The 13,013-nt window shown below is 40.7% G+C and overlaps 1 protein-coding gene across 2 annotated transcripts; it reads left to right on the top strand.

Moving 5' to 3' along the window:
* Nucleotides 1–289: 289 nt before the first annotated feature.
* On the top strand, nt 290–9,098 carry LOC102393147 (cytochrome b-c1 complex subunit 6, mitochondrial). Of its 2 annotated transcripts, XM_025288816.2 has the most exons (5): nt 324–445; nt 5,119–5,145; nt 5,624–5,771; nt 5,878–6,039; nt 8,886–9,098. In XM_025288816.2, the coding sequence occupies exons 3-5, from the start codon at nt 5,709–5,711 to the stop codon at nt 8,916–8,918; spliced, it is 258 nt and encodes an 85-aa protein (XP_025144601.1). In that variant the 5' UTR covers nt 324–445; nt 5,119–5,145; nt 5,624–5,708; the 3' UTR covers nt 8,919–9,098. The 2 variants fall into 2 exon arrangements, with proteins under 2 accessions (XP_006052592.1, XP_025144601.1); XM_006052530.2 differs by lacking the exon at nt 5,624–5,771 and having other exon boundaries at nt 290–445.
* The last annotated feature ends 3,915 nt before the right edge of the window (nt 9,099–13,013 follow it).

The raw sequence follows: 13,013 nt of genomic DNA, 5'->3' as shown, positions 1-13,013 counted from the left end.
AAGGTCAGCAGTTAGGACGGTTCCATCGACGATGTGGGGAAGACTGGGAACTGTGCTAAAAGAATATCAAGTATTTCTGCATACTTCCCAAGTTTCTTAGAAAGCAATAATTCAAATAACCCCCCAAGTCAACATATTTGGGCCTGGTGTGGCTAAGGGGATATTCCTTAGCAAATCCTTCTCTGGTGCAAATACCAGCTATCCCTGTCCCCTGCCTCTGGACGGTAGTACATGCCAATCGGAGCGTGTGTTCGCCACTACGACTAGTCTGCCGCACTTCCGGCCAGATCGCCGGATATCCGCTGAGTGACCCTTACAAGTCCTTTTTGATCCTGAAGTGGAATAGGTGCCGCTGTTGCTGCTTGTGTTGAGTCCAGAGCCGCAGCCGGACATGGGGCTAGAGGACGAGCAAAGGATGCTGACTGGGTCCGGAGATCCCAAGGAGGTAAGAGTTTCGGGCGGCTCGACCTCCTTTCACAGCCCTGAGGCTCAGGACCTCCCAAAGCACGGGACCCTCTGGGCCCCCCTTTCCCACTAGAGTTTGCAGGGTCGGGAGAGCTGGTTCCCCATACCCTTCCCCAGAGCTCGTCGGGTGACCTTGGGCAAGTAGGTGACTAGGCTTTCTCTGGGCTTCGGCTTTCCCACTCTGTGAAAATGATTAAGGTTTAACGAGAGGGAAAATGCTTTGTGGACTAAATTTTTGTAAAAATGAGGCCTGCTTATGTTTTTAGTCAATTAGCTGTTCAGAGCCTGTAGTTTGACTAATTTGGGGAGCAAGCTGCCTCAGCTAGGGTCAGGGATCCTGGTATATCTTCTGTGGAGATTCCGGGCATCAGGCCTTCGGCTAGTTTCTGTGAAAACGTGATTTAGTTTTCCTTAGGTGGAGGGAAGGGAAAAGTGTCTTTGGGGACACTGTGGGGATGTGCGGTATAATTCTGTGATGAGAGAGGGAGCTCCTTCCCAGACTGAGAATGCCAATTTAATAATAATCATTTATTGGCTGCTTTCGATTCCAAGTGCTTTATATGTACTAATTCATTTAGGCCACACAATAGTCCTGTGAGGTATTAGGTAGTCATAGTATTGCCATTTTACAGATGAGGAAACAAGCATAGAGAGGTTAAATGCCTAATCTGAGGACACACAGCTAATAAATCATGGAGACAGGAATGAACTCAGACAGCATGGTTCCAGAGGAGGCTTAGCCACAGTGTTACCTGGTTTTACAGAAGCCAGCTAGTTTTGTTTCCCATCTCATTTCCTATCTTTAGTTCTCTGGTCACTTCCCTGCAGTTGTTCTGGGCTTATGGGTTAAGAATAATTGGGAACTAGTTAATCCCATAATTTTTTCTAGTCTTATTTTCAGAAAAAGGACAAGAAAGAAATGGAGCCAGTCTCAGGATGTTCAACTGGTAGTATACCAGAAAGTTCAGTAGGGCTCATCACAGCAGTAGATGAGAAAACAGAAAGTAAACAAGTAGTCTGTTTTAAAATGAAGAAATCTGAGGTTTGTTATGAAGAACCTGTACATCTTGGAGATTGAATCTTTTTATTTAGTATGACCTTGGTTTTTATCATTGATATGAAGTTTACCTGAAATAGTCCATATTCAGATTTGTATTTGGATTTGTTTTCTCAAAATATGCCATGATACTTTTGACACAAAATTATCAAAATGATCAATAAAATAATCAGTGTAGTAACACTGCTAATAGGGAAAGGATATAAAGGTCTTGCTTCTAGGATACTAATTTCTGGTTTCTAACTCAGGCAGAATGGGATTTCAGTTTTTTTGAATAACTGTTTTCAGGATGAATCTTTTTTCCCTAAGAGCAAGGTTAAGAAATCTTGTTTAATGGAAAACTAGAATTGTACATTCTAAGTAATAACTTCACATTTAGAAGACACCTTTGTTAATTTGAGAATAAATAGCCTGGATTACAGTGGAACCTGCCCTGTCCCTCACTCCAGTTTTCATAAGCTTTGGTCCCTTCCTTGAAGATCATACAATGGGGCAGATTGTATGGAGTTTTGAAAACACAGTGAGGGATTGTTGAACTAGTTTTTTTTTTTCCTCTCTATATCACCTTTTCCTTCCCTTCCTGCAAACGTGGACATGTACATGCACTGGCGGGCAGATGCTTTACTTTTGACAGGTTGAGTTACTGATCAGGCTCTACTGTGCCACAGTTTTAAGACTCTGCTTTTCCTCCCAAAGAGATTTGTTTACCCACACCCCTTGGAAGAAAAGAAGCTGACGTTGAAGTAATAGGTCGGAGAAGGCAATGGCACCCCACTCCAGTACTCTTGCCTGGAAAATCCCATGGATGGAGGAGCCTGGTAGGCTGCAGTCCATGGGGTCGCTTAGAGTCGGATACCACTGAGCGACTTCACTTTCACTTTTCACTTTCATGCATTGGAGAAGGAAATGGCAACCCACTCCAGTGTTCTTGCCTGGAGAATCCCAGGGACGGGGGAGCCTGGTGGGCCGCCGTCTATGGGGTCGCACAGAGTGTCGGTCACTACTGAAGCGACTTAGCAGTAGCAGCAAGTAATAGATAGGGCCTGATGTTTTTTAAGCTTGTGAGTGGAGTTGTGTAGAGCTTTGGTGCACTTATATTGACAGTGTACTTAGAGTCTTGAAAGTTCAGCAAGCCAAAAGCAGTGACTGAAATTATCTTTAAATTCTGGCTAAAGGAGAATTTAGGTTTGGCTATTTTCATATACCCAATTCAAATTCAGAACATAGGGAAAAATGTTAGCTTTCTACCTAACTTGGTTTGGGAATGTAAGGATTAAATTTAGCTATTTCTGGCACTACTGGTATGTCTCAGAATTGAGAAGAAAATATATTTAAGTTGGGGACTTTCCTGTAGCTCAGATAGTAAAGAATCTGCCTGCAGTGCAAGTGACCCAGGTTCGATCCCCTGGGTCAGGAAGATCCCCTGGAAAAGGAAATGGCAACCCACTCCACTATTCTTGGTTGGAGAATTCCCTGGACAGAGGAGCCAGGCAGGCTATAGTGGGATCTTATTTCCTCAATCAGGGGTTGAACCTGGATCCCCTGCATTGCAAGGTGTATTCTTAACCACTGGACCACCAGGGAAGTCCCTGAATCTCCCCCCCCCCATAATTAAAACATTTAATGAGCATAAATATATGACAGATATTATAGATACGGTTAGGTATTACATATAGTATGGTATTTGCAAAATCTATACATTAAAATTGATATGGCAGTTTTACTATGACAGCTTGAATCTACATCAGAAAATGTTTGATTAGTGCTTGTTATTACTAAACTGGGAGCCCCTTAAGGATCTATTGTAATTAGTCAAATCAGTACAGATATAAAGTGCATAAACTTTTAGAGTGTTGTACACACTTAAGTTTGTTGCTAATGAACATGAGATTGTGTATCCTTGTTTAAACATACTCAGGACTTGTTTTAATCAGGTAAGGTAAGGTTACAAGCATGGAGACAACTTTTTTTTATTTAAACTACTTTATAATTTATTTTAAAATTATTTAAATTGTATAACCTGTAAAGTTGTTTATATCAGTGACCCTGTCTAGTATGATATCTATTACCCTTCTTCAAAGCATAATCAAGATAAGACAACTGTTTTTGAATGAAGTTTATTACTATAGTTCCTGACTATATATAGTTATATATATAGCGACTGAGCTGACTGACTATAGTTCCCAAGAGAAGAGGGCAGGCCATACCACCAGGGCCACATGGGGAGGTGCCAGGACCAATCAGGAGCAGAAGAAGGACTAGGTGAGGCAGGATAGGCATGTTCTGGCAAGTTTTGTTGTCGTTCAGTCACTCAGTTGTGACTCTTTACAACCCCATGGACTGCAGCATGCCAGGCTTCCTTGTCCTTCATTGTCTTCCCGAGCTTGCTCAAACTCATGTCCATTGAGTTGGTGATGCCATCTTGTCCTCTGTTGTCCCCTTCTCCTGCCTTCGATCTTTGCCAGTATCAGGGTCTTTTCCAATGGGTCGCTTCTTCCCATCAGATGCCCAAAGTATTGGAAGGTCAGCTTCAGCAATGGACCTTCCAATGAATATTCAGGCTTGATTTCCTTTAGGATTGACTGGTTTGATCTCCTTGTAGTCCGTTTCCTTGCAGTCCAAGGGACTCTAAAGAGTTTCTCCAACACCACAGTTCAAAAGCAACAATTCTTTGGCTCTCAGCCTTCTCTATGGTCTGACTCTCACATCCATACATGACTACTGGAAAAACTATAGCTTTGACTATATGGATTTTAGTCGGCAAAGTAAGGTCTCTGCTTTTTAATGCGCTATCTGGGTTTGTCATAGCTTTTCTGCCAAAGACCAAGCGTCTTTTAATTTCATGGCTGCTGTCACCATGTTCAGTGATTTTGGAGCCCAGGAAAATAAAATCTGTCACTGGTTCCATTGTTTGCCCATCTATTTGCCATGAACTGATGGGACTGGATGCCATGATCTTCCATTTTTGAATGTTGAGTTTTAAGCCAGCTTTCTCACTCTCCTCTTTCACCTTCATCAAGAGGCTTTTTAGTTCCTCTTCACTTTCTGCCATAAGGGTGATGTTATCTGCATATCTGAGATTATTGATATTAATCCTGGTAGTCTTGATTCCATCTTGTGCTTCATCCAGCCTGGCATTTCCCACGGTGTACTCTGAATATAAGTTAAATAAGCAGGGTGACAATATCCAGCCTCAACATACTGGCAAGTTTAAGACTGGATAATTTAATAGGCTGTTGACTTTGGGCTGGTCCCTTTTTGTTTGGTACTTAGCCCTGATGTGATTAGTACAGGGGCAATAATTGGTTTAGTGTAGGAAAGTTAGATAAAGGTAGATGGTAAGAAGGGTTTTGGATTGGTTTCTTTGAAATTTGTGCCCCCTGGCAAGTTGTTTGCCAACTCTAGAAATTAGGCAGCCCTGGGAGGGGCTGTCTCCAGGATTAACAAGGCTCCTAAAGTGTCAAAACACCATAAAATATAGAAAAATTTAAAACATGATTAATACTGTCTATCCTCAGTAATTACAACAACACTATGATTGTGAATATATATGTCATAAAATTGCTGCTGACATTAATTTTGTTTTCATTTTGTAGGAGGAAGAGGAGGAGGAGGAATTAGTGGTAAGAGCTATCTCAGGTTTGGAACCATCTCAATAAAAGAAAGTTTTGAGTTTCATGAAACTCTTAAGAGCATTTTAAGGATACTCAACACCTTGGAGAGAATGGGAATGGAAAAATCCTTTAATACTCCTGTTTAGTTTTTCTGGCATGTGGGCCTGGGAGGCTGACACTTTTCTGGGTTTGGGGCTTCTACAATCATGGTATCAGAGAGCAGAGTAGCATCTTGAAGGCCTGGTACTCAACCATGTGCTCTTTGTGGTCTATTAAGGAACTCTAAAAGGAATCTTAAATGATCCTTCTCCATGTTCACATTGCCTTTGTAGGTGGTCAGCTGGGGTGCATAGGCCAGTTGTCCATTGAGGGGAATTAAAATTCACAGACATTATATATCCCCAAATGATGTCGTAATAAACAAGGCAGGCCTCCTCTAGATGTCCTTCAAGTTTGGCCAGGTTTCCTTTATCACCTTGTTTTTCAGATAGGACTGAGGCTTTCAGTGCATACTGGCAACCCTGGAAGGCAGGAATGTGAAACTTTCCCCTTCTACTTAGCATCAGAATTAAATGGGAGACCCCATTCTGCTCTTTCTGGCGGCAGTGTGGCTCTGCCAGGTGGCCTTCTGCACGGTAATTCAGAGACAGCACCTTGGTTTGGTGGTTGTATTAAAGCATGTGGTTTGTGGGTCTCCTAAAATCCCCATTTTGTTTTTGTGTGGGTGTGTGTTTCTCTTAGGATCCCCTAACAACAGTGAGAGAGCAATGCGAGCAGCTGGAGAAATGTGTAAAGGCTCGGGAGCGGCTCGAGCTCTGTGATGAGCGTGTATCCTCCAGGTCACAGACAGAGGAGGACTGCACAGAGGAGCTCTTGGACTTCTTGCATGCAAGGGACCACTGTGTAAGTCAGCCTAAAGTCCAGAAGGGGAAAGCTTACAGTGGCCAGGGAAGACTTGGTGATGACCACCTTTCTTTCCATCCTAGGGGCAGGACAGTGCTGAGCATTTTACATACATAATCTTACATAATCCTCTGATTCACTGAAGATAGCTTTTCCCATTTTACAGATAAAAAACTGAGGCTCAGAAAAGAGATGTGATGTTCCAGTTTAAACTGCTAAGCAGTAGGGAAACTGGATTCTGTATGTTAAGTACAAAAGGCTGTTCTTCAATATATATCCTCCAGTGTGTCTTGTACATAATAGTTAGTACAAAAATTTTTTTTTAAACTTGTTTTTGACTTCCTTACATATGTAACGGTAAGGTATTTTAATAAAGTACAGGGTAGGCAAAGTTTGATATGATTGTTTATGTTAAAACTGATTGAGTGACTAATAAGCATATGAAAAGATGCCTAACACCATTAGCTCTCAGGGAAATGCAAATCAAAATCACAATGAGATACCCCTTCACACCTCAGGATGGCTATAATAAAAAAATATGGGGAGAAATGGGTGAAGGGGGTTGATAAATAACTCCCCACAAAATAGTTAATGACCTCCACTATCATAATTTATGCTTCAGCAATCCCAACTTAGGTTTTTTAATTCTATAATACACAGTGCAAACACAGAAATGCATATGCACACATATTCGTACACAGCTCCTATAAACACATTCTAACAGTTAAAAGAAAATTTTGTTTGGCCATGCTGTGCTGCACATTTTATAGGGTTTCCTGACCAAGGATTGATCCTGTGTGTGCTGTATGGAATTCTAAACAACCATTGGACCCACTACCAAGGAATTGCCTGGAATTTTTTTTTATATATATAAGAACAAAAATCCAACTGAAGTCATACTGTTTAGAGATAAACATGTTTTCTTATATAAACTAACATTTTTAAACAAAATGAAATCATAACAACACATTTACATATAAAATATGAAGGAGCATTATATTCCTTTCCATTGATGTATATTCATATTTTATCCATCCTCTAGTTTTTAATTATTCATATAGCTTTTTCCCCATGATTTTAGTGGAAAGAGGGAAAGTTTATATACAAAACACTATGTATTGCTTTTTATATCTTAAGAAATAAGTGTTGGTGATGTGGAGAAACTAGAAACCTCATATACACTGCCTATGGGAATGTATGTTGGTATAGCCTTATTGAAAGGTCTGGCAGTTCTTCAAAAGGTTAAACTTAGAGTTAACATATGACCCAGCAGTTCTCCTAGGTGTACACCCAAGACAAATGAAAACATCTCTACACAAATTTGTACACAGATATTCCTAGAAGCATTATTCATAACAGGCACAGTTGGAAACAATATAAATGTCCATCAGCTGATAAATAAAACTTGATGTATCCACATAAAGGAATATTATTTGGCAAAAAAAAGAAATAAGTACTTTACTCAAAAAACATGTCTGTTGGTGGGGTGGATAAACAAAATGTATGTACATACAATGGAATATTATTGAGCCTTAAAATGGAAGGAAACTGACACATGCTACAGCATAGGTGAACCTTGAAAACATGCTAAATGAAATCAATCAAAAACAAAAGAACAAATATTCCACTTATATGAAGGATCTAGAGTAGTCCGATTTATTGAGGTAGAAAACTGAATGGTAGTTGCCTTTATTTAATGGGTATAGAGTTTTAGTTTGGGAAAATGAAAAAGTTCTGGAGGTTGATGGTTGTAGAACAACGTGAGTTACTTCAGTTCAGTTCAGTCGCTCAGTTGTGTCCGACTCTTTGCGACCCCATGAATCGCAGCACGCCAGGCCTCCTTGTCCATCACCAACTCCCGGAGTTTACTCAAACTCATGTCCATTGAGTCGGTAATGCCATCCAGTCATCTCATCCTCTGTTGTCCCCTTCTCCTCCTGCCCCCAATCCCTCCCAGTATCAGGGTCTTTTCCAATGAGTCAACTCTTCGCATGAGATGGCCAAAGTATTGGAGTTTCAGCCTCAGCATCAGTCCTTCCAATGAACACCCAGGACTGATCTCCTTTAGAATGGACTGGTTGGATCTCCTCGCAGTCCAAGGGACTCTCAAGAGTCTTCTCCAACACCACGGTTACTTAAGGCTACACAAATGAATTGCTTAAAATTATTAAAATGGTGAATGTTATTTAAATACTTTGAGTCAAAACTGGCTTAAGATCTGGGAATGAGATGGGTGTGGTCCCCTTCACTGAGTTATAAGCCAGCACAGGAGACAGAAGGAGAATGGTTAGTAAACTGATAAATCTGGGTATAACTTCAGGATGCCCTTTACTGAACCTTCTATTTAAAGTTGCTGTTCCTTCCCCCCACCATTTTATTTTCCTCAGCATTTATCACTACCAGAAGTTATATATATATTTCTCTCATTGTTCTCTTAAGTTCTATAGGACACAGATATTGTCTTGTTTACCGTAGTGACTCAGCATCTAGAACGGTATCTGGCATATAGTAGATGTTTTATAAATATTTGTTGAATTAGTAAGCACTGTAATTGGGAATCATAAGTTTCTTTGGGAAAGACAGGAAGGACAGGAGCTTGTTAAAACCTAAATATGTAGGTTTTAAATGTTAGGTTTTAAAGGAAAGTTAAAAGATGAAAAAGTGGGAAAAAGATTCCCAGTTAAGATAGTATTCCGGTAATTGAGGGGAGTTCACTAGGGCTCAAGAAGAGTGTGAGAAGGTGAGTGGTAAGGGAAGAGGCAGTGCTGCTCCAGGTTATGAAAAGCATTGTAATTCGTGACATTAAACATGCCAGTTGATGACATTCTTTTCTTTCCCCCATCTAGGTGGCCCACAAACTGTTTAACAGCTTGAAATAAGTGTGCATATTTGTTCACCCCAGCCTTCATCACCTGGGCATTGGGATATTTCCTCATAGTTTTGAACATGATGTTTATTTGTGTAACTAAGTTCATGTGAATCTCAAGGATTTTGGCTTAGGCAAGTAATTTCTGTGTAATTATCAGCGATTTCATCTTAATAAAGTCTGGTGATCAGCAGTCTTGCCTTCTGTCTTTTTTTTTTTTAATTTAAAAATTTTAAGCATGAGGATAGATAGAATAATAATCAACCCCCATGTACTCATTACCTAGCAATAATAAGGACTTTTAAAATTTTTACTTTGATGGCATTTGCAACACTAATTGCTTAATATTAAATACTCAGTTCATATCAAAGTTTTTTTTATCTCAAAAGTGTCTTGGGAATTCCCTTGGCAGTCCAGTGGTTAGGGCTCTGAGTTTCCCCTGCAGTTGGGCACAGGTTCAGTGTCTGGTCAGGGAACTAAGATCCTGTAAGCCATGCAGCACAGCCAAAAAAATAACAGCAAACAGTTTTTGGTCTCAGTGTCCAACAAGATTGCTTTTCTTTAAAAATACTGTTTTTAAGGGAGACTGGAGAGGGGTACTGGAGTCTAAACAGGGTGAGGAAAGAGGATCTGGCCAGGCAATGCTGGCAATGGGAGACTGGGTACATAGATACAGGGGGAATTGATCCAGTAAGTAGATATATTGAAGATAATGAGATCTAGCAGAGAATGGAGTTACAAATATAGAAGAGGAAAAAACCAGAATGAAGCCTGCAGTGTTCTTATTGGTATGAACTAAATAAACACAAATTTCAATGTAAGTAAATACAGATGCCAATGTGTATATGTAGGGAATACATACATTCTTCACCTTGACCCACAAAGAGGGCTTTATTATCCAGGCAAAGGATCCAGGGCTTCTTGGAGAAATAGGTGATCCCAAGCCTGGGGTGGGAAAAGTATAAGATAAACCTGAACATTTGATTCAGAGAGAAGGAAGTGCTCAAAGAATGATAGGGACATATCAAGAGTACATAAAAACCGCTAGCCAAATCTGGGACAACTTGAGCATCAAAAACATGAAAGTACTGGATTATAACTCACTGAATAAAGCAGAAATCCATGAATCATACTAATTATATAAAGAAGCGAATCAACTGAAAGCTTGGTAAGAAGGGGATATATATTAATTATTATTTTAGAGAAAGTACACTGGAGAAGTCTAGCAGATGGATGAAAGCTGACATCACCAATAATGGGACAGATAAATGGACCTCTTACAGGCAGCAATGAGAAGAACACAGCATCACAGATTCCTGTAAGATATAGGTAAGATAAATCCAACCAGATAAATTGAGGAACATTCTATAAAATAGTACATTGTACAAAATAATCCTTACTTGTGTCAAGGGTGTGATAGTCAAGATTGCTGAAACATTTCACACAGGAGACTAGAGAGACAACACATGCAACATGTGACTCTAACCTGGATCCTTTTGTTAAGGGTATTACTGGGACAGTTGGTAAAACTTAAACGGAGTCTGAATTAGATGTCAGTGACTTAATCGATGTTAAAGCTTAGAATTATTAAAAACAAAAACATTGTAGTAAGTTCCAAGCATGTGGAATAGAGGCCAACTTGTAGTCCTGTGAACCATCCATAAGCCTATGTCTAGAGTTAGAACTTGGCACATTTCCCCATAAAAACAGTAAATTGTGATGAGGCTCCACAGTTATCACTAATAAGCTATGTAGCCTAAGGGATAGGCAAAAATGTTCCTTGTTCCAATTGGGGAGACAGGCTAGTTCAGCACTGTTCAATAGAGCAGTGTGCAGTGACGACAGAGTTCTCTTCTGTATTGTCCAATATGCTAATGTGGCTAATGTGACTGAGGTACTGAGTTTTAAATTTTATTTAATTATAATTAACTTTGAAAAGATCATGTCATCTGGTCCCATCACTTCATGGAAAATAGATGGGGAAACAGTGTCAGACTTTATTTTTTTGGGCTCCAAAATCACTGCAGATGGTGACTGCAGCCATGAAATTAAAAGACGCTTACTCCTTGGAAGAAAAGTTATGACCAATCTAGATAGCATATTCAAAAGCAGAGACATTACTTTGCCAACAAAGGTCCGTCTAGTCAAGGCTATGGTTTTTCCAGTAGTCATGTATGGATGTGAGAGTTGGGCTGTGAAGAAAGCTGAGCACCAAAGAATTGATGCTTTTGAACTGTGGTGTTGGAGAAGACTCTTGAGAGTCCCTTGGACTGCAAGGAGATCCAACCAGTCCATTCTAAAGGAGATCAGCCCTGGGTGTTCTTTGGAAGGAATGATGCTAAAGCTGAAACTACAGTACTCTGGCCACCTCATGAGAAGAGCTGACTCATTGGAAAAGACTCTGATGCTGGGAGGGATTGGGGGCAGGAGGAGAAGGGGACGACAGAGGATGAGATGGCTGGATGGCATCCCTGACTCTATGGATGTGAGTTTGAGTGAACTCCAGGAGATGGTGATAGACAGGGAGGCCTGACGTGCTGCGATTAATGGGGTCGCAAAGAGTTGGACACGACTGAGCGACTGAACTGAACTGAACTTTGAAATAATTTATATTCAATAGTCCTGTGTGGTGACTATGTTAGACAGCAGAGGACTAGAAGTTGCATCTGAGTGATAAATGAGGGAAGCAGGCCCTCCAGGCCCTGGAAAATTGCCTTTATACTGCAGTCAACTGTTGCTTTGTAGAAAGGCACAACCACTGTTGCCAGATCACTTGTTTTATGTGAAATCTCTCCATTGTTAAATGTGAACAACTAACTTTTCAAAGCATTAGGCTAAATAAAACACACCTATGGGCTGGGGCTTTAGCTCACTTGTTTGCAACCTTTAGTTTGCACATGAGAAAGACCTATATAATAGTAAATAGTCATACACAGAAAGTGAGCCATGCCAGAAATCAGTGCTTTGTGCTTCAGAAATAATCAGCAGACTGATATTCAATATAGCCTGCAAGACTCAGGCTTCACAGGCATACATGGTAATGGAGCTTCTGAAAATCTGAAGGATTGTGTTTGGAAATATGGGCAAAGGGCCACTTTAATCTAGAAGCTCTTTGAGCCTATTGTCCTAGCTACAGGTATGGCCAGCATCTTCCAGCCACTTCTGACTTAGAACCCACTTCAACAGTTATGTATAATCCTCCCAAATACCCATATATAATAAGTTCCCTACATATGAACCTTCAAGTTTTGAACTTTCAAAGATGTGAACATGTATTTGTATGTAAGTTCACATGTCTGGCACACATTGTCACATGCATGCATCCTCTACAAGTGGTGGTGTTTCTGTGTACTGTATAGTACTGTATAGAGCACAGCAGTACAGAATCTATTTCAAGCACAGGATATCCAGAAGCAAGTGTAAAAGCAGCAGTGATATAGCTGGTACTGCTAAGAAGCACCAAACAATAACAATGGAAACAAAAGTGAAAATAATTGAGAGTGGGGTGAGATGAAAAGATGGTAGATGTCACTTGTTCTTATAACATGAATTGCACTATTCTAAAGAAAACTGCTACTGCTACTGCTGCTGCTACTGCTAAGTCGCTTCAGTCGTGTCCGATTCTGTGCGACCCCATAGACGGCAGCCCACCAGGCTCCCCCGTCCCTGGGATTCTCCAGGCAAGAACACTGGAGTGGGTTGCCATTTCCTTCTCCAATGAATAAAAGTGAAAAGTGAAAGTGAAGTCACTCAGTCATGTCCGACTCTTAGCGACCCCATGGACTGCGGCCCACCAGGGTCCTCTGTCCATGAGATTTTCCAGGCAAGAGTACTGGAGTGGGGTGCCATTGCCTTCCCCTCTAAATAACACAGAACTGTACAAAAAATATCTTCATGACCAAGATAATCACAATGGTGTGATCACTTACCTAGAGCCAGACATCCTGGAATGTGAGGTCACATGGGCCTTAGAAAGCATCACTACGAACAAAGGTAGTGGAGGTGATGGAATCCCAGTTGAGCTATTTCAAATCCTGAAAGATAATGCTGTGAAAGTGCTGCACTCAATATGCCAGCAAATGTGGAAAACTCAGCAGTGGCCACAGGA

This window comes from Bubalus bubalis, chromosome 6 (genome assembly GCF_019923935.1).
Source record: "Bubalus bubalis isolate 160015118507 breed Murrah chromosome 6, NDDB_SH_1, whole genome shotgun sequence".
Classification (NCBI taxonomy): Eukaryota; Metazoa; Chordata; class Mammalia; order Artiodactyla; family Bovidae; genus Bubalus; species Bubalus bubalis.
Note: the sequence above shows the minus strand (reverse complement) of the source record. Positions and strands in the feature narration are given on the sequence as shown.